Source organism: Hyperoodon ampullatus, assembly GCF_949752795.1.
Source record: "Hyperoodon ampullatus genome assembly, chromosome: 12".
NCBI classification, from domain to species: domain Eukaryota; kingdom Metazoa; phylum Chordata; class Mammalia; order Artiodactyla; family Ziphiidae; genus Hyperoodon; species Hyperoodon ampullatus.
Window position 1 is genome coordinate 61,692,429 of NC_136925.1, and position 21,722 is coordinate 61,714,150.

The 21,722-nt window shown below is 37.6% G+C and overlaps 1 protein-coding gene across 1 annotated transcript in view; it reads right to left on the minus strand.

Annotated features, from left to right (window-relative positions):
* AHI1 (Abelson helper integration site 1) overlaps window positions 1-21,722 on the minus strand; it is a gene marked incomplete at its 3' end in the record, with an annotated part of 214,518 nt that overhangs the window by 100,365 nt on the left and 92,431 nt on the right. Inside the window, 1 exon segment of the mRNA XM_079716741.1 lies at window positions 3,275-3,331. Within this exon segment, the coding sequence (XP_079572867.1) occupies window positions 3,275-3,331 (57 nt within the window).

Consider the following 21,722-nt stretch of genomic DNA (forward strand, 5'->3'; position numbering starts at 1 on the left):
GTAAAATATGATATCAAAAACGCAGAACATGGGGGAGGGGAGTAAAAAAGGAAGATCTTGTAGAACGTGTTAGAACTTTAAAACAAGTAGATATAGTTATAGGTCAACATATATGAACTCCATGGTAACCACAAATCAAAAACCTACAACACATACACAAAAATCAGACAGAAAGGAACATAAGAATAACACTAAAGAAAACCATCAAACCACAAGAGAAGAAACTAAAAGAAGAAAAGAAGAGAGAACTACAAAAACAACCAGGAAACAACAAAAAGGCAATAAGTACATACTTACCAATAATCACTTTAAATTATCAGTGGACTAAATGCTCCAATCAAAAGACATAGGGTGGCTGACTGGATATAAAAAGGTGTATTTATATGTTGCTTATAAGAGACTCACTTCACAGCTAAAGACACACACAGACTGAAAGTGAGAGGATGGAAAAAAATATATATCACGCAAATGAAACAAAAAGAAAGCTGGGGTGGCAATAGTCATATCAGGCAAAATAGACATTAAAACAGTGTCTAAAACAAAGACAAAAAAGGGCATTATATAATGATAAAGGGATCAATACAAGAAGAGAATATAACATTCATTAATATATATGCACCTAATATAGGAGTATCTAAATATATAAAGCAAATACTAACAGACTTAAAGGGAGAAACTGACAATAATACAATAATAGTAGGGGCTTCAACACCCTAATGACATCAATGGACAGGTCATGCACACAGAAAATCAATAAGGGAACAGTGGTCTTAAACTCCACTTAGACCAGTTGGACTTAGTAGATATCTTCAGGGTATTCCACCGAAAAAGATGAATACACATTCTTTTCAGGTGCACATGGAACATTCTCCAGAACAGATCACATGCTAGACCATAAAACAAGTCTCAATAAATTTAAGAGGATAGAAATTATATCAAGTATTTTTTCTGACCACAACGGCATGGAACTAGAAATTAGAAAGAAAAATGGAAAAAACATAAAAACATGGAGACTAAACAACTTATTACTAAAAAACCTATGGGTTAACAAAGCACATGCAGACTACATAGGATGCTCCCACACAAGAACACCTCTTCAAGGCCACAATAGTTAACTGTTTCACCTAATTTCACAGAGACATAGAAAGAGACATAGAAAGCAATCAAAGAGGAAATCAGAAAGTATTTTGATATAAATGAAAATAAAAACACAACTTTCCAAAATCCATGGGATGCAGCCAAAGCAGGTCTGAGAGAGAAGTTTACCACAATACAGGCCTACCTCAAGAACCAAGAAAAATTTCAAATAAACAACAAAACCTACTATCTAAAGGAATTAGGAAAAGAACAAAAACAAAGTCCAAATTCAGCACAAGGAAGGAAATAATAAAGATCAGAGAGCAAATAAATGAAATAGAGACCAAAAAACAATGGAAAAGATCAGTGAAAACAAAAGCTGGCTTTTTGAAAAGATAAAATTGGTAAGCCTTTAGCCAGGTCCATCAAGAATAAAAAGAGAGGACCTAAATAAACAAAATAAGAAATGAAAGAGGAGAAATTATAACCAATATCACGGAGACACAAAAAAATCATAAGAGAATACTACAAGCAGTTATATGCCAATAAATTGGACAACCTAGAAGAAATGGATACATTCCTAGAAACATACAATCTTCCAAAACTGAATCAGGGAGAAAGAGATAATCTAACAACTAGTAGTGAAATTGAATCAGTAGTGAATTGAATCAGCAAACAAGTTCAGGACCAGATGACTTCACAGGGGAATTCTACCAAACATACAAAGAATATATGCATTATCTTTCTCAAACTATTTCAAGAAACTGAAGAGAGAGGAACATCCCAAATTAATTCTATAAGGTCATCACTACTCTGATACCAAAATAAGACAAAGATACTAAAAAAGAAAATACAGGCTTAATCTATACTTATGCTCCAAGCCTGTATTTCAAAGTATGTAGTCTAGTTCCTAGCACAGGGCTTGACTCATAGTAGGACCTTTAATAAATAAGTTTCAAATAGATGTGCAAGTTATTTGATGTCTTGCTCTAGATGTCTGCCAGGCATCTCAAACTCAATATATCCAAAACACTGTATACAATTCATTATCATTTTCCCAATATTCCTATATTCCCCTATTTTTGTTAATGGATTGCCATCCACTCCTTCACCGAAATTAGAATCCTTAGTTATCCTCAAATTCTACTTCTCTATCTCTTACCGTTCACATTCCAAATTTCTAATACCTTAATAACTTAACATCTCTAGTTTCTTACTTCAGTCCTGTTCTCCCACCTCAATTATTAAAATAATATTTTAACTGGCCTTCCTAGCTGGGATGCCTTAATACTTTTTATAATTGACAGTCTTCTCATCTTGCAACAATTACTTTAAATATTGCTTTCTCTACAAGGAATTATTCGTCATTACGTCGTATCTGCTCTCCTGTATACTTTGTTCATATTTTTATTTACAGCAAGTATTAAACTGTACAATCCCATCCACCTCCCCCTTTTAAAAATACATCTCTAGTGAATAATGCCAGTGTTGGGGATAGGGCGGTGCTTTGCACTCATTTATATAAGGTTCTGTATGATCTGGCCTCTCGCTACCCCTCTGACTTCTACTCTCCCCCTCATTCCTCCACACCAGACATTTTAGCCTTTTTGCTGTGCAAAATGCACACTAAGCAAATTTCTGACTTGGGATCTTGGTTGGGTTTGCTATTCTTCTTGACAACATGGCTTTCTTTCTTCTTCAAAATTTTGCTCAAGTGTCACCTTCTTTGTGAAGCTTTCCTTTACCACCCATTAAAAATAGCAACCTTGGGCTTCCCTGGTGGCGCAGTGGTTGAGAGTCCGCCTGCCGATGCAGGGGACACGGGTTCGTGCCCCGGTCTGGGAAGATCCCACATGCCGCAGAGCGGCTAGGCCCGTGAGCCATGGCTGCTGGGCCTGCATGTCCAGAGCCTGTGCTCCGCAACGGGAGAGGCCACAGCAGTGAGAAGCCCACGTAATGCAAAAAAAAAAAAAAAAAAAAAAAAAAAAAATAGCAACCTAACCCCATTCCCCAGTTCACCCTATCCCCTTTCCTTGTTTTGTTATTTATTCTGTATTTATTTGCTTATTGTCTGTATCTCTCCACTGGAAGTAAGCTTAAACAAGGACATGGATTATTATCTGTTCTGTTCACTGATACATTCACATAACACTTATAACAGTGCCTGGGACAAAGTAAGTACTCACTGGGTACTTACTGAATGTATGAATGAATCTTGCATTCCCAGAATCTGTATATGCAGGAATTAAACATCCTTTAGAATTAAAAACAAAAAAAGAAGAAAGTTAACATGAGAAAGGATTGAATAAGGGAAAACTATTTTCATCTACTACAGTGGTACAGTATTGAGAATATAAGAAAGTGAGAATTCATTTTCCTGGGTCCACCCATAAAAGATCCAATTTAAATTCTAGACAGAGACAATAAATTTAAATTCTGAAAATAAGCATGATAATTTAGAAGACGTTTTCCACAACTCAAAGCAATGAGAAGTCATTTTAAAAATATGATTATGCTATATCAACTTTTTCCCTGTTAAAGTTCACTGAATATTAAGTACATTAATTTGCCTAACTGCTATACTTTGCATTTACACTGCCTTTAACATTAGTTTTTAAAGTGTTTTGCTTTCAACTGTTTATTAAATCTTCGCTTGAAAATATACAGATTGAAAAGACTGAGGAGACATTAAGTATCAAGCCTCATAATATTCCTACAAAAATAAAGAAAAAAGAAGAAAGAGAAGAAAATGAGACTATCCTCTCCCCAAAAAACCTCAAACTTTGTTGACTCTGTATTGGCCAAAATAAAAAACCTGCTCACTGCCTACTTTGCTCAGACAAATTTAATAGCTGTGAGATGTGAAAGACTGGATTCCTTTCAAAAGAAGGGCAGGTATACACAACACACAACACACACACACACACACAGTGTCACTCACACACATTAATATAAAGGAAACTGGAGTGCTTTTTATGTATTAACTCACTTATTCCCAGAATACCACTGGGAGGCACATTTGAAAGATGTAACATAGTAATTAAGGCTCTCACATGACTTGAGACATATTAGTCTCCTAAAAGGCCAGCAACAAAATCCAGATTCCTCGTTCTAAACTGCCATTTAGAGGAGTCTTAAATGGACAATATTGTTCTATATTGTAAAGACAACACAGAATTAATACATTTAATCGAACAGATTCCTTTCTCTGAGCTCTCTTAGTGTTTTATGCTTATCTCCTGTTGAACTCATCCCCAACATATTATACCTCTTTCTTTGCCTGCTGGATTCCCCAACTAGACTGGGAGGACTTTGAGGGCAGTCTTTCAGCTTCCATTTCCCCAGGGCTTAGCACAGTCCCTAGTGCATAGTAAGCTCGCCATAAACATTGGTTGATAACCTGTATGAATTAATTTTTGATCAAGTATAAAAAGGTTTTTATTTTTTAAACTAACAGTTTTGTAGGGTGCTTCTACTAAAATACAGTATTTCTGGTTTGATAAAAAAGAAAAAGATGGACACTAGTCAAAAATCATTCTCAATTTTACTCCTTATGAAATTATAGTTGAATGTTTTTTCAGAGAAAGTTGAGGAAAAAAGTAAACTGACTGAAATTAGAACATTAAAATAATGTTCTACTTTTTACTTATCAAACATTTATACTGCAAAAACCACTTAAATTATTTTTTAAAAAATGACCAGTCATTCCACTTAGTCATTTCTTAGTTTCCATATTTGTCATCAACTTTGCTCTCAAGACTTGCAGAAAAACATGGAGTTATTCTTTACATTTTCATTCACTTTTCACTAAGGAAAAATTTTCCTGAAAATACATGTTTAAAATTCTGGAAAATACAAATCAGCATTATCTAGACATCTCTATCATTACCAGAAGGTCTGGTTCCTCAACCTAATTTCCACTGTTAGTTGGCATTTCAATAAGTGATGGATATTCATTTCCAGAAAACATTACCAGTAAATTCTATGATATCATAGTCTCTTCACTATCTAGACCAAACTGACTAAACCACAAAATGCAAAAAGTATGCAGTTAGCTACTCTACACGAAACCTTAGGGCTATTCTGAGTACAGTATTAGAAAAGTATAATCTAACTGAGTAAGAGTAAATGAAAACTTAATTTAGATAGCCCTCCTACTCTGAATTTCCAGGGCCTTCAGTAGACACAAACCAAAATGTTTAAAAACTAAAGTATTTCTTATCATAGACTTAATTCACAAAAAAGTTAATTTGGGACACAGAAATTTACAAAGGAAATAAAAATTATTTTTAGGATATAAATAGGATTTCATTTTTTTCCCCATGACCAGGGGAGGGGAAACATAAGGAGCTGCTTCCTTGGTTCTAAGCAGTGCCTACCCTAAGCAAGATTAGTAAATAAAAAATAATTACTGATTTTTTAAACTCATAACTTTTCAAAGAATAATAGAACATAAAGACTGAAATGAGAGCCGGAGGAAGATGGCGGAAGAGTAAGACGCGGAGATCACCTTCCTCCCCACAGATACATCAGAAATTCATCTACACGTGGAACAACTCCAACAGAACACCTACTGAACGCTGACAGAAGACCTCAGACCCCCCAAAAGGCAAGAAACTCCCCACATACCTGGGTAGGTCAAAAGAAAAAAAAGAATAAACAGAGACAATAGGATATGGACGGGACCTGCACCAGTGGGAGGGAGCCGTGAAGGAGGGAAGGTTTCTACACACTACAAGCCCCTTCGCGGGCGGAGACTGCAGGTGGCGGAGGGGGAAAGCTTCGGAGTAGCAGAGGAGAGCACAGCAACAGGGGTGCGGAGGGCAAAGCGGAGAGATTCTGGCACAGAGGATCGGTGCCCTCAGGCACACACCAGCCCGAGAGGCTTGTCTGCTCGGCCGCCGGGGCGGGCGGGGCTGGGAGCTGAGGCTCGGGTATCGGCTTTCAGTCGGAGCGCAGGGAGAGGACTGGGGCTGGCGGCAGGAAGAGAGCCTGAAGGGGTTAGTGCACCACGGCTAGCCCGGAGGGAGTCCGGGGAAAGGGTCTGGAGCTACCGGAGAGGCAAGAGACTTTTTTCCCTTTTGTTGCCTGGTGCGCGAGGAGAGGGCATTAAGAGGGCTGCTTGGGGAGGCGCCGGAGAGAGGCGCGAGCCGCGGGTAAGGCGCGGACCTCGGAGACGGGCGTGGGACGCTGGGGCTGCCGCCGCCGCCGCCGCCGCCGCCGGCCGCCGCCGCGGGGCCTGTGTGCGAGCGCGGGTCACTGTCCGCCCCGCCTTCCGGGGGGCCTGTGCACCCCGCCACTGCCGGGGTCCCGGGACCCGGGGACGGCTTTCCCGGGAGGGCGCACGGAGCGCCACGGGCTGCTGCAACGTCACGCCGGCCTCTGCCGCCGCAGGCCCGCCCCACACTGCGCGCCCCTCCCTCCCCTCTGCCTGAGTGAGCCAGAGCCCCCGAATCAGCGGCTCCTTTAAACCCGTCCTGTCTGAGTGAAGAACGGACGCCCTCCGGCGACCTACGCGCAGAGGCGGGGCCAGGTCCAAGGCTGAGACCCGGGAGTTGTGAGAGCAGAGACAGGGAAATCTCTCTGTGCAGCCTCGGAGGCAGCGGATTAAAGCTCCACGGTCCATTTGATGTGCCCTGCGTCTGTGGAGTGTATGAATGGACAGCGAATCATCCCAAATTGAGGAGGTGGACTTTGAGGACAAGATTTAATACTTTCCCCCCTTTTTCCTCTTTTTACAACGAATTATCCCAAATTAAGAAGGTGGACTTAGCAAGATTTCAGACTTCTCGCCCTTTTCCTCTTTTTACAATGAATTATCCCAAATTGAGGAGGTGGACTTGGAGAGCAAGATTTTTGATTTTTCCCCCTGCTCTCTTTTTGTGAATGTGTATGTGTAATCTTCTGTGTAAGATTCTCTCTGTATAGCTTTGCTTCCACCATATGTCCCAGGGTTCTATCGGTCCGTGTTTTTTTTCAATAATTACTATTTAATTTTAATAATGCTACTATATTTCATACTTTATTCTATTTTACTTTACCTGCTCTTTCTTTTTTTCCTCCCTTCCCTTCCTCCCTCCCTCCCTCCGCTCCTCCTTTCCTTCTTTCTTTTTCTTTCCTCCCTCCCTCCCTCCCACCCTTCTTCTTTCCACTTTCTTTTTCTTTCCTTCCTCCCTCCCTCCCTCCTGTCTTTCTTTCTTTCTTTCCTTCCTCCCTCCGTCCCTTCTTCCATTCACTCTTCCTTTTGCTTTCATTCCTCCCTCCCTCCCTCCTTTCTTTCCTTCTTTCTTTCCATCCTTCCTCCCTCCCTCCCTCCTTTCTTTCTTCATTCCTTCCTTCCTTTCTTCCCTTCTTCCTTTCTTTCCCTCTCTCTTTCTTTCTTCTACTAATTCTTTCTTTCTACTTTTTCTCACTGTTATTCTGAGCCGGGGGGATGAAAGGCTCTTGGTGCTGCAGCCAGGAGTCAGTGCTGTGCCTCTGAAGTGGGAGAGCCAACTTCAGGACACGGGTCCACAAGAGACCTCCCAGCTCCACATAATATCAAGGAGCGAAAATCTCCCAGGGATCTCCATCTCAACACCAGCACCCAGGTTCAGTCAACGACCAGCAAGCTACAGTGCTGGTCACCCTATGCCAAGCAACTAGCAAGGCAGGAACACAACCCCACCCATTAGCAGAGAGGCTACCTAAAAACATAATAAGGCCACAGGCACCCCAAAACACACCACCAGACGTGGACCTGTCCACCAGAAAGACAAGATCGAGCCTCAACCACCAGAACACAGGCATTAGTCCCCCCCACCAGGAAGCCTACACAACCTACTGAAACAACCTTAGCCACGGGGGACAGACACCAAAAACAACGGGAACTACGAGTCTGCAGCCTGCAAAAAGGAAACCCCAAACACAGTAACATAAGCAAAATGAGAAAGCAGAGAAACACACAGCAGGTGAAGGAGCAAGATAAAAACCTACCAGACCTAACAAATGAAGAGGTAATAGGCAGTCTACCTGAAAAAGAATTCAGAATAATGATAGTAAAGCTGATCCAAGATTCTATTTCCAAGATCCAAAATCTTGGAAGTAGAATAGACAATATGCAAGAAACAGTTAACAAGGACCTAGAAGAACTAAAGATGAATCAAGCATCGATTAAAAACACAATAAATGAAATGAAAAATACTCTAGATGGGATCAATAGCAGAATAACTGAGGCAGAAGAACGGATAAGTGAGGTGGAAGATAAAATAGTGGAAATAACTGATGCAGAGCAAAATAAAGAAAAAAGAATGAAAAGAACAGAGGACAGTCTCACAGACCTCTGGGACAACATTAAACGCACCAACATTCGAATTATAGGGGTTCCAGAAGAAGAAGAGAAAAAGAAAGGGACTGAGAAAATATTTGAAGAGATTATAGTTGAAAACTTCCGTAATATGGGAAAGGAAATAGTTAATCAAGTCCAGGAGGCACAGAGAGTCCCATACAGAATAAATCCAAGGAGAAATACGCCAAGACACATATTAATCAAACTGTCAAAAATTAAACACAAAGAAATCATATTAAAAGCAGCAAGGGAAAAACAACAAATAACACACAAGGGAATCCCCATCAGGTTAACAGCTGATCTCTCAGCAGAAACTCTACAAGCCAGAAGGGAGTGGCAGGACATAATTAAAGTGATGAAGGAGAGAAACCTGCAACCAAGATTACTCTACCCAGCAAGGATCTCATTCAGATTTGATGGAGAAATTAAAACGTTTACAGACAAGCAAAAGCTGAGAGAGTTCAGCACCACCAAACCAGCTTTACAACAAATGCTAAAGGAACTTCTCTAGGCAAGAAACACAACAGAACGAATATACCTACAATAACGAACCCAAAGCAATTAAGGAAATGGGAATAGGAACATACATATCAATAATTACCTTAAATGTAAATGGACTAACTGCTCCCACCAAAAGACACAGAGTGGCTGAATGGATACAAAAACAAGACCCATATATATGCTGTCTACAAGAGACCCACTTCAGACCTAGAGACACATACAGATTGAAAGTAAGGGGATGGAAAAAGATATTCCATGCAAATGGAAATCAAAAGAAAGCTGGAGTAGCAATTCTTATATCAGACAAAATAGACTTTAAAATAAAGACTATTAGAAGAGACAAAGAAGGACACTACATAACAATAAAGGGATCGATCCAAGAAGAAGATATAACAATTGTAAATATTTATGCACCCAACATAGGAGCACCTCAATACATAAGGCAAATACTAACAGCCATAAAAGGGGAAATCGACAGTAACACAATCATAGTAGGGGACTTTAACACCCCACTTTCACCAATGGACAGATCATCCAAAATGAAAATAAATAAGGAAACACAAGCTTTAAATGATACATTAAACAAGATGGACTTAGTTGATATTTATAGGACATTCCATCCAAAAACAACAGAATACACATTTTTCTCAAGTGCTCATGGAACATTCTCCAGGATAGATCATATCTTGGGTCACAAATCAAGCCTTGGTAAATTTAAGAAAATTGAAATTGTATCAAGTATCTTTTCCGACCACAATGCTATGAGACTAGACATCAATTACAGGAAAAGAGCTGTAAAAAATACAAACACATGGAGGCTAAACAATACACTACTCAATAACGAAGTGATCACTGAAGAAATCAAAGAGGAAATTAAAAAATACCTAGAAACAAGTGACAATGGAGACACGACGACCCAAAACCTATGGGACGCAGCAAAAGCAGTTCTAAGGGGGAAGTTTATAGCAATACAATCCCACCTTAAGAAACAGGAAACATTTCGAGTAAACAACCTGACCCTGCACCTAAAGCAATTAGAGAAAGAAGAACAAAAAACCACCAAAGTTAGCAGAAGGAAAGAAATCATAAAGATCAGATCAGAAATAAATGAAAAAGAAATGAAGGAAACGATAGCAAAGATCAACCAAACTAAAAGCTGGTTCTTTGAGAAGATAAACAAAATTGACAAACCATTAGGCAGACTCATCAAGAAAAGAAGGGAGAAGACTCAAATCAATAGAATTAGAAATGAAAAAGGAGAAGTAACAACTGACACTGCAGAAATACAAAAGATCATGAGAGATTACTATAAGCAACTCTATGCCAATAAAATGGACAACCTGGAAGAAATGGACAAATTCTTAGAAATGCACAACCTACCAAGACTGACTCAGGAAGAAATAGAAAATATGAATAGACCAATCACAAGCACTGAAATTGAAACTGTGATTAAAAATCTTCCATCAAACAAAAGCCCAGGACCAGATGGCTTCACAGGCGAATTCAATCAAACATTTAGAGAAAAGCTAACACCCATCCTTCTCAAACTCTTCCAAACAATATCAGAGGAAGGAACACTCCCAAACTCATTCTACGAGGCCACCATCACCTTGATACCAAAACCAGGCAAGGATGTCACAAAGAAAGAAAACTACAGGCCAATATCACTGATGAACATAGATGCAAAAATCCTCAACAAAATACTAGCAAACAGAATCCAACAGCACATTAAAAGGATCATACACCATGATCAAGTGGGGTTTATTCCAGGAATGCAAGGATTCTTCAATATACGCAAATCAATCAATGTGATACACCATATTAACAAGTTGAAGGAGAAAAACCATATGATCATCTCAATAGATGCAGAGAAAGCTTTCGACAAAATTCAACACGCATTTATGATAAAAACCCTGCAGAAAGTAGGCATAGAGGGAACTTTCCTCAACATAATAAAGGCCATATATGACAAACCCACAGCCAACATCGTCCTCAATGGTGAAAAACTGAAACCATTTCCACTAAGATCAGGAACAAGAGAAGGCTGCCCACTCTCACCACTCTTATTCAACATAGTTTTGGAAGTTTTAGCCACAGCAATCAGAGAAGAAAAGGAAATAAAAGGAATCCAAATTGGAAAAGAAGAAGTAAAGCTGTCACTGTTTGCAGATGACATGATACTATACACAGAGAATCCTAAAGATGCTACCGAAAAACTACTAGAGCTAATCCATGAATTTGGTAAAGTAGCAGGATACAAAATTAATGCACAGAAATCTCTGGCATTCCTGTACACTAATGATGAAAAATCTGAAAATGAAATCAAGAAAACACTCCCATTTACCATTGCAACAAAAAGAATAAAATATCTAGGAATAAACCTACCTAAGGAGACAAGAGACCTGCAGAAAATTATAAGACACTGATGAAAGAAATTAAAGATGATACAAATAGATGGAGAGATATACCATGCTCCTGGATTGGAAGAATCAATATTGTGAAAATGACTCTACTACCCAAAGCAATCTACAGATTCAATGCAATCCCTATCAAACTACCACTGGCATTTTTCACAGAACTAGAACAAAAAATTTCAAAATTTGTTTGGAAAAACAAAAGACCCCGAATAGCCAAAGCAATCTTGAGAACGAAAAACGGAGCTGGAGGAATCAGGCTCCCTGACTTCAGACTATACTACAAAGCTACAGTAATTAAGACAGTGTGGTACTGGCATAAAAACAGAAAGATAGATCAGTGGATCAGGATAGAAAGCCCAGAGATAAACCCACGCACATATGGCCAACTTATCTTTGATAAAGGAGGCAGGAATGTACAGTGGAGAAAGGACAGCCTCTTCAATAAGTGGTGCCTGGAAAACTGGACAGGGACATGTAAAAGTTTGAGATTAGATCATTCCCTAACACCATACACAAAAATAAGCTCAAAATGGATTAAAGAACTAAATGTAAGGCCAGAAACTATCAAACTCTTAGAGGAAAACATAGGCAGAACACTCTATGACATAAATCACAGCAAGATCCTTTTGGACCCACCTCCTAGAGAAATGGAAATAAAGACAAAGATAAACAAATGGGACCTAATGAAACTTCAAAGCTTTTGCACAGCAAAGGAAACCATAAACAAGACCAAAAGACAACCCTCAGAATGGGAGAAAATATTTGCAAATGAAGCAACTGACAAAGGATTAATCTCCAAAATTTATAAACAGCTCATGCAGCTCAATAGCAAAAAAACAAACAACCCAATCCAAAAATGGGCAGAAGACTTAAATAGGCATTTCTCCACAGAAGATATACAGACTGCCAACAAACACATGAAAGAATGCTCAACATCATTAATCATTAGAGAAATGCAAATCAAAACTACAATGAGATATCATCTCACACAAGTCAGAATGGCCATCATCAAGAAATCTAGAAACAATAAATGCTGGAGAGGGTGTGGAGAAAAGGGAACACTCTTGCACTGCTGGTGGGAATGTGAATTGGTACAGCCACTATGGAGAACAGTATGGAGGTTCCTTAAAAAACTACAAATAGAACTACCATATGACCCAGCAATCCCACTACTGGGCATATACCCTGAGAAAACCATAATTCAAAAAGAGACATGTACCAAAATGTTCATTGCAGCTCTATTCACAATAGCCCGGAGCTGGAAACAACCTAAGTGTCCATCATCGGATGAATGGATAAAGAAGATGTGGCACATATATACAATGGAATATTACTCAGCCATAAAAAGAAACGAAACTGAGCTATTGGTAATGAGGTGGATAGACCCAGAGTCTGTCATACAGAGTGAAGTAAGTCAGAAAGAGAAAGACAAATACCGTATGCTAACATATATATATGGAATTAAAAAAAAAAATGTCATGAAGAACCTAGGGGTAAAACGGGAATAAAGACACAGACCTACTTGAGAATGGACTTGAGGACATGGGGAGGGGGAAGGGTAAGCTGTGACAAAGCGAAAGAGAGGCATGGACATATATACACTACCAAACGTAAGGTAGATAGATAGTGGGAAGCAGCCGCAGAGCACAGGGAGATCAGCTCGGTGCTTTGTGACCGCCTGGAGGGGTGGGACGGGGAGGGTGGGAGGGAGGGAGATGCATGAGGGAAGGGATGTGGGAACAGATGTATATGTATGACTGATTCACTTTGTTATAAAGCAGAAACTAGTAAAATAAAAAAAAATAAAAAAAAAAATGGTAAAAAAAAAAAAAAAAGACTGAAATGGATTGTGATGTGAAAGCTGTGAAAATGCTAATGTGTAGGTATATAAAGGGAAGGAATGGGTATATGTGATTAATAATATGGAATAAAGTTTATTCTACTTTAAACATGAATTAAACTATTTTTCATTATCATAGATGTGGTCAACATTTTGGTATACAATGTGTTCACTATAATACTGGAAAACTAAAAATATTCGTAAGCTCTAGCAATTGAAGAAAGGCTTCAAAATTATGGAATACTTTTCTTTAAGACCAGGCATTAAGTTTATTATCAGAAAAAGTTACAGAAAACCATAGAAGTACATATTTGGGAATACATTCCACAACATCTTTTTGTATGCCTAACTGCCTTAAAAATGGAAAAACTGTCATTTCAGTTTGAAGTTATAAAATAGTAAAATGTGTCTTCTGGTTGATATTAAACAATGTTAAACATAGTCTTTCTCAAACTATAAAAAACAAACAATAAAGTTATGCCTGGTAAGAAATAATTTTGCCATTTTATAACCTGTCCTCTCACCTTGCCTGTTGCAGTCAATATAAAGTTGTTGTAATTCTTCCTCTAATCCTCACTTTGAGTGGATTGGTTACTTTATACTATCAATTTTCCCTGGAGGCACAGCAGTAAATTATAAAACATTCACTATTTTCACCATGATATAAATTATGTTCTGGATAAAGAAGCTGAAACCTTCAAAGTCTCCTACTTCAGGATTATATAATGAAAACTACTTTTGTCTTGGAAGTGTTTTAATCAGTATGCCTAGAAGTTGTATTTTGAAAAAATATGTACTGAAAGAATATGGATTTTAACGTAAGACATACACTAAATTTATTTCTAAGAGCATAGTGATTTCTCTTTCTAAAATTTAGTGGGAAGTTAAGTAAATTTAAAATCAAAAGGTTCAATGATTAAAATAGTTCTGGATATAGTCATAAAGATACTATCTATAACTCTTACTGCATTATAAGTCAAACACAGGTTGGTATTTAAAAACTTTCACTTGCAGTAAACACTTTCCTATCCTCTATTTTCAAATGACAAGTCACTAAGATGAAATTACTTGCTCCAGGTCACAGCATAAGAAACAGAATCTGAATCTAAATTCAGGTGTCTCTGACCTCTTGGCTACGTGCTACCAGAATATGTGGTACTAATTTAAATATGAAAAATAAGAAACTTCTGGAGTCTCTATTAAAGTTAATCAATGCACAATCGTGATGATGAAATATCATGAAATCTTCAGGATAATACTTTCAGGAAAGTTTTAATACTAAAGGCATTATTTGTATTTAATTTAAAAAATGGGTAATCCATTCTTTATATTCTAACACCCGATTTGTCTGGTGTCAGATAATGAAGATTTACATTGAAGTAGATTTTGTAGATCTGTACTGTCCAATATGATAGCTACTGGCCACATGTGGCTATTTAAATTTAAATTAAAATGAAGTAAAATTAAAAATTTAGTTCCTCAGTCACACAAGACACATTTCAAGTATTCAACTGCCACATGAGGCTGAAGGTTCCCATATTGGACTGTGCTGGTCTAGAATTCAGCAAAGAGGTCTGGGCTGAAGATAGACATTTGAGAATCACTGGTGTGTGGGCTTTACTTAAAGTCATGAGTTCATCAAGGAAGTGAAGTATAGGGAATAAAAGAGGATCAGATTGCAGTGGAACAGTCTAAAAAGAAATGGAAGAAAAGAGGAAGAATCAGCAAAGGAGAATGAAGAGCAGTAGCTAATGAGATAAGAGAAAAAACCAAGAATGTGGTGGCCCCCCAGACACCAATGTATTAAGAAGCCATCGAATGTGTCAAATGCTGCTGATAGGTCAAGCGAGATAAGGACAAAGAATTGACCACTGGAATTAGCAATGTGTATAGGTCACTGGTGAGCCTGAAAGAACAGATTAGAAATTTCAACAAATTTACAGAAGATGAAAAGTGATTAGAAACATCTGTCTGAAAACATTATGGTGGGCTGCTGTAGATACAAAATCTGACAATGAAACTCAGAGGAGCTGTGAACACAGAATCAACATATTTGGTGGGGGGCAAAACAAAACATAATCCAGGAGAAATAATGGAAGGTTCATATGTAAAACACTTGGGCCAGATAGGCTGCAGATCCCACATAAAATGGATGCTGCTGAGCATTAACCACAAGCAAAAAAAAAAAAAAAGTCAGTGGCACTGTCTCTAAAAATAATATTGAACAAACCATCTGGACAGAGTGAAGACTTCTAGAGTGGATACTGCTGTCCTGCTTATTCTCTTTCTGGAAATTAGACCGACAGCCTGACAGGTGGACTCATTTATCTTACCTGTTTACTACCCTAAATATAAGCCTGCCAGTTAATATGTTTTAGCCATATATACAAAGTTCTCAATAGACTTTCTGCTCAGGTGACAAAATAGTTAGATTATAGAGTTATTTACACAACAGAAGAGGGAGGGACACCATATTTGTATCCAGTCATTCATTTAAAAAAAAAAAACAGATACCAATGTTCATCAGATATAAAGGAAAAATCATTGGCATAAAAGAAAAACACAGGATACATTAACAGATGAAAAAACTGAACATAGAGGAAATATCAATTCAGAGAAGAGAACTTAGAGATCTAGGAAGATATAATGGCATCCACAGAACTTTGATACTAGGAAAAAGGAACAAAGAGGACAAGAAAGAAACCATAAAGATCAAATGGATGATTGGTGAACTAAGAAAGACTTAGAATAAAGGAATGAGAGGGCTCTGCAACTGACTAGTTAGAAAAAGGAAAGGAGAAGGAGTCCATAGTTTCCACCTGAAAAACAGTAATGCTAACATCAAGAGTAAAATTCAGAAACTCCTTTCAGGAAACTCAACCTCACTCATGGCATGGCAATGATTACATTTCTGTCACATACATGACAAAAAGTGGTTAGCTTATATACCTTGCTACACAAGTTTGAGGCTGAAAATCTTTTCTGAGATTAGATTTCATATTTCAGAGCCACATATACTACAACAGCTCTGGTTAACTTTGCCTAAACTCTCAGAAATTTCATACTTGATCTTTTAAAAAAAGATGCCATATGCAAATAACTTCTATAAATCTTTAAAATATAAAAAGACAAATTAAGAAGTTATTATTACATCAGTTGGAAAGCTTTGGAAAAGGTAAACATCAGAATACCTGTAAAATATAAATTCAGTGATCTGGCATGTATTCTGGCTATGTTAGAATGAAATTATGTATTTTTCATATTCATTAAATCAGTAAGACTCATTTTAATTTCTCATAGTTTATGGTTTTCAGTTGCTTTCTTGTTATTTTTCACTGTTAATTATTTTACTTTAAAAATTAATACACTGGGCAAATGTCACAGTATAATTTGACAACTAAATTTAGTAGGTTCTTAAACAAAACACACACAGAAATGTGACTGAAAAAGAAAAACTTAAAGTAAGTTTTTTACTGTTAACAGATAGAGGGAAAAGGTTTAAAATTGTAAGGTTAGAACCATATATACCATATAAATATTCTATAAAATAGCTTCTTACAAAAAAAATGGCTAGGAAATAGTGCACAAATTTAAGTTTATTCAAATCATCAGATTCATATGAGGAGAAATGCTTGCATTTATATTCTCCCCTCAGAGGGTGTTAGGAGAAATTTCCTATCTCAATGGGGACCATGATAAGAAATTTCTTATCTCAATGGGGACCGAGTGCATACCCTTGTGCATGAAGACCATTCATTAAGTATATTAACATTTACTAGAGTTAATAAAAATGATGTTTAAATTAGGAAATGATAAATATGTAGAATATACTTTAAGTTATCGACATGGTTAGAAACACTTTACTCATTCAAGTGACATTTATTATTCAGGAAATATAGGCACTTTTATTACAATTAAGGATAAATTTCAACCGTCAACAAGTAGATTAACTCAGATCACTGGAGAATTACTTAGTAAAATCCTGATATTGGTTACTAAAATAGCTCCTTATATCTTTAATGTACTAATCAAACAACAATTTTAGAGATTGATAACAAAAAATATCTAACAAATAAACTCTCTTCTTTGTGGAAGGGAATATAAAATAGTGATGTGTTAAAGAAAAAAATCCATGTGATTAAGGTCTTTTTCTCAGTGTCCAGAAAAATCCAAATATTAAAACATTCCCACCTCCAGGGGTTTTGTGTTGGCTAGTACTTATGTGGAAAGCCAAAGTTTCAAACGTTAAGTGGGTTCTGGTGGATTATTTATATTTGAGATATTTGTTTGAAAACCTGTCTTCTAACTACTTCATCTTAATGTCTTTTTTGGCATGCTTCTCAAAATTCTCTTTTGAGAATCCATGTTTGCCTCTCTGACATGTTCTTTTTTCTGTCATCATCACTTCACACATTTATTAAATCATGTCTTAAAATAAGATTTCCTCCATTCCTTTGGCCACAGTGCAAACTGCATGATTTCAAACTTGAAAAAAAAATAATATAAAAAGAATCTCCAAAAATTTTCATGTTGTTTATTCTCACAGTATTTATGGATTTCAAAGTATCTCACCCTCACAATTCTATGAAGTAGAAAATTCATCTTAAGTAGAAAGTAGAGACACTGTACTGGCAGAGAGAAACTACCCAAGATAACAGCTGGGAAGTGGCAGAATTAGAGCTCAGCCCCAACACTTCTGGCCTTCTGACCCCAGGTTTAGGACTTTTTTCACCAAAACACACAAGTGCTGAATTCAGAAGAGTGGTTGGTTAGCATCATTAAGCTCATTTAAGGACATGTGTCTACAGATAATCAGTTAATTCTGTAGATTATCTTTGGTAGTGAATTAATTCCTTTCATCCCACACCTGAACTGAAGTCTTGTAATTCTGGAGGTTTGAAATCAGAATTCAATGAAACATTCTTTTTCAATTAATAGTTTAAAGTTCATTAAGTAATACTAACAGAAAACTCTGCCAATTCTGATAGTATGAGAAAGTCTTTGAACTCATTTTGCCTTCCTTAAAACGGAAACCCCCTTTTACCATCACCTGTGTTTGAGTTATTCTAACCTAATTTTTGCCTAAATGTTTTCTTTTTCTCCCTTTGAAATATAAGAACCATCATATTTCCAGCTTACATGTAATCTACCTTCTACAATGGGTTTATATAAGGATATCACAGAATCTCTGGTGAAATTATGACACATAAATAATAGATTTCAGTTACATTATTTAAAAAGTTTTGCACTTCTCCATAAAAGGTTGAAACCTTAAGAAATACTGACATTGTAAAAACAATAAAACTAAAATTTGACTGGAAAAATAGCTCCTAATTTTAAGAACTGGTCAAGGGATAAGTGTATACTTGGCAAAGATATGCAAAAGAAACGGAAAGATACAGTTTTTCAAATATTATCCAACATGTAGAAGCACAAAAATTAACTTGACAGACCTCTCAACCAATACTGAAGTCATCTGAATTATTTTATGATTTTGTTTAAGTCAAATATCTTGACTGTTTAGGATATGGAAAAAACATTAGTATATGTTTACATGATCTAATGGAGAGTGCAAACAAAATATGGAGAAGACGGAAGCTATTGATCATTTTTAAAAACCAAGTCACACTCTGCCACCCCGTCAAACTCCAAGTCTACAATTTAAAAAAGAGGATATAGGACTTCCCTGGTGGCGCAGTGGTTAAGAATCCACCTGCCAGTGCAGGGGACACGGTTTTGTCCAGGAAGATCCCACATGCCGCGGAGCAACTAAGTCTGTCCGCCACAACTACTGAGCCTGCACTCTAGACCCTGCACGCCACAACTACTGAGCCCACGTGCCACAAGTACTGAGCCCACGTGCCTAAAGCCCGAGCTCCACCACAACAGAAGCCACCTCAATGAGAAGCCCGCGCATTGCAACGAAGAGTAGCCCTTGCTCGCCATAACTAGAGAAAGCCCATGCACAGCAATGAAGACCCAACGCAGACAAAAATAAATAAATAAATAAATTTAAAAAGAGGATATAAAGATTACATTAATAGTCATATTAATAAAAATGAATCATTTTATTTTTCACGCCTCTACTTACCTATTAATATGAATTAAATTCAGTGCAATGCTGTGAAAAGATATACTAAGTACATAAAAATGAACGATGCTGTCCTTCAAATATAGTCATGCAAAGATGATAAGCACTTCCTCTAACTTCCACCCTCATAACTGTGATTGATTTTATTACTGAATAATCCACATGTTAAAATTTACTACTATTGATATAATAAGGACTCTCAAGATAGTTGAATGGGATCTGGGATTCAGACCAACTATCTCAGAACAAAATTTCTCTGCAGAGAATCTCTTGATTTGACTGGTGACTAAATACCACAATTTCACTGGAACTAGGCTTTAAGAAATCTAATAACTGGTGAACACAGAATTATATTTAAAGGTCAGATAAAAAGATAACTTCATTAATTCTTAGAAAATACCTTCGTGACACCTCAGTTTTAACAACTACACCTATTCCAAATAGTACTGTCCAGGTTATTACTTTGCAATATATCACACACCTCCAATGCTAGTAAGAAAAGTACACGCCTGTGGCCAGAGGGACCTCTGGGCAGAGTGGGAGGACAACGGGCCAGGAATGAAGGAGTGGCTCTAGGCATAGCCTCACTGAGGGTCCACTTCACTTCTGAACTAGTGCCCCCCTCCAGCCAAAGGCAGAGGCAGCGTGGGATGGTGAGGGTGAGAAGTACTGAGCTAGGAGCGATGAGATCTTGCTCTAGATAAAAATGCCACTAGCTATGTGAACTCTGACACGTCAGCCCTTCTGCTTCTCAGTTTCACGGTAAAGGGATTGACAGTCAAAGATTTAAGGTCCTAGCAGCTCTCAAAAGAGTTTACACTCTATGATTTTAATGTTTACCCTACTTCTCAGAGGGTTTTGTTGAGGATCAAATGAAGATGTATATAAATAAATTTTGATACAAATAGGAGTTACTGTTGTTGTTTTATAGATTTTCTTCATTATACTAAGGAAGTGTGGAAACAGTTTTGAGATGCAGTACAACATGTTCACCATATGGTGAGACATTTATGAACTATAACCTACAATTTAACCTAAAATGTTAAAATTAAAATGTCCTTTTTCCCCAGCTTTATAAAGGTATAATTGACAAATATAATTTTATAACTTTCTTTCTTATACAAATTACTCAGAAAAGATTTATGGTTTTAATTTTAATAAATTTAGCTGATTTATTATTTTGTTCATTAAGAACCTAGAGCAAAAGCCTAATGAACAGTTCCTAAAATAAGTATCTAATAAAAGTTGTACCCAGCTCTTTTCCTCTCTAACCCATCTCTCACTAAGACACGAGCTGTATTTTTTAGAAACATACTTTATCATTTCTCTTTCATCCTCATACCTTTGGATAGCTCTATTTTATCTAGAGAATAAAATGTGCATTCCTCAGTAGGGCACAGTTTGACCCCAATCTACTTTGCAACTCAGTTCTTCCTAAACACATCCATCTCACCATTTCCTCCAGCTAACCTAAGATTCAAACCACTGCCTAGCCAAGTCAAGCTCGCTTCCAATTGTTTGTTTAATTGCCTGTCTCTCGGCTCAGCGTGCCCTCCTGCAGCCCCATCTGCTGATGAGGCCGATGACAAAGACAGAGGCGAGACCTCGGAAGGTATTATAAGGACTCTGGAACTCATTCTGACCGCCACAGAAACCCATTTAAGAGTTTTAAGCAGGGAAGTAACAGGACCTAATTTATTTTTCAGAGAATCCCATTGTCTGCTGTGGGGAGAATAAGCTAAGGGACAGGAGTAAAAGCAGGGAAGTGGAGGGAGAAGAGGGATCCCGAATGGCTTCTGGTTCAACCTAAATGACTGGGTACATGTGCCGGAGTGCTGAGTGGGAAGACCTGGTGTGGGGCAGGGGGAGTGGAAGTGGAGGAACTGTTTGGGGGCAAGAGTTCTGCGTGGACGTGTAAAGTGTGAGAAATCGCTCAGCTGCTTTATCCTTCTATATTTCAGTGACACTTGGTTTATACTGTGATTTTAGAATTTATCACACTCTGACATAATTTGTTGCATACTCATTTGTCTTCCCAACCAGACAGTAAGTTCCTTGAGGGCAGAGACTGCCATATTTAGTCCATATCCTTAAGAAAGGGACTTAAACAAAGTAGCCACTTAAAATGATTTAAGAATGAATAAAGATAGTATTCTAGAAACTCTGAAGAATACAAACCAAGGAAGAAAGAAAGTCTTACTTTTCTAGCAGTCTCCATTACCCAGAACTCACCTTGAATAAGGTCAATAGAAGTCACAGCAGACCGTAAATGCACTTCTGGGTCTTGTCTTCCAGCATATAAACTCACTTATATATAATATATATCAAATCAACCCCTCCTCTTAAGCCTCTTGCATGAAGGCCAGTGGGCCCATATTGACTAGTTCTGTGTAAATGGTCTTTCTTTATACTGTACAAAGCCAAAAGCTGATAGCTTTTCAGTAAGATTTTTACTTTTAAACATCCTAC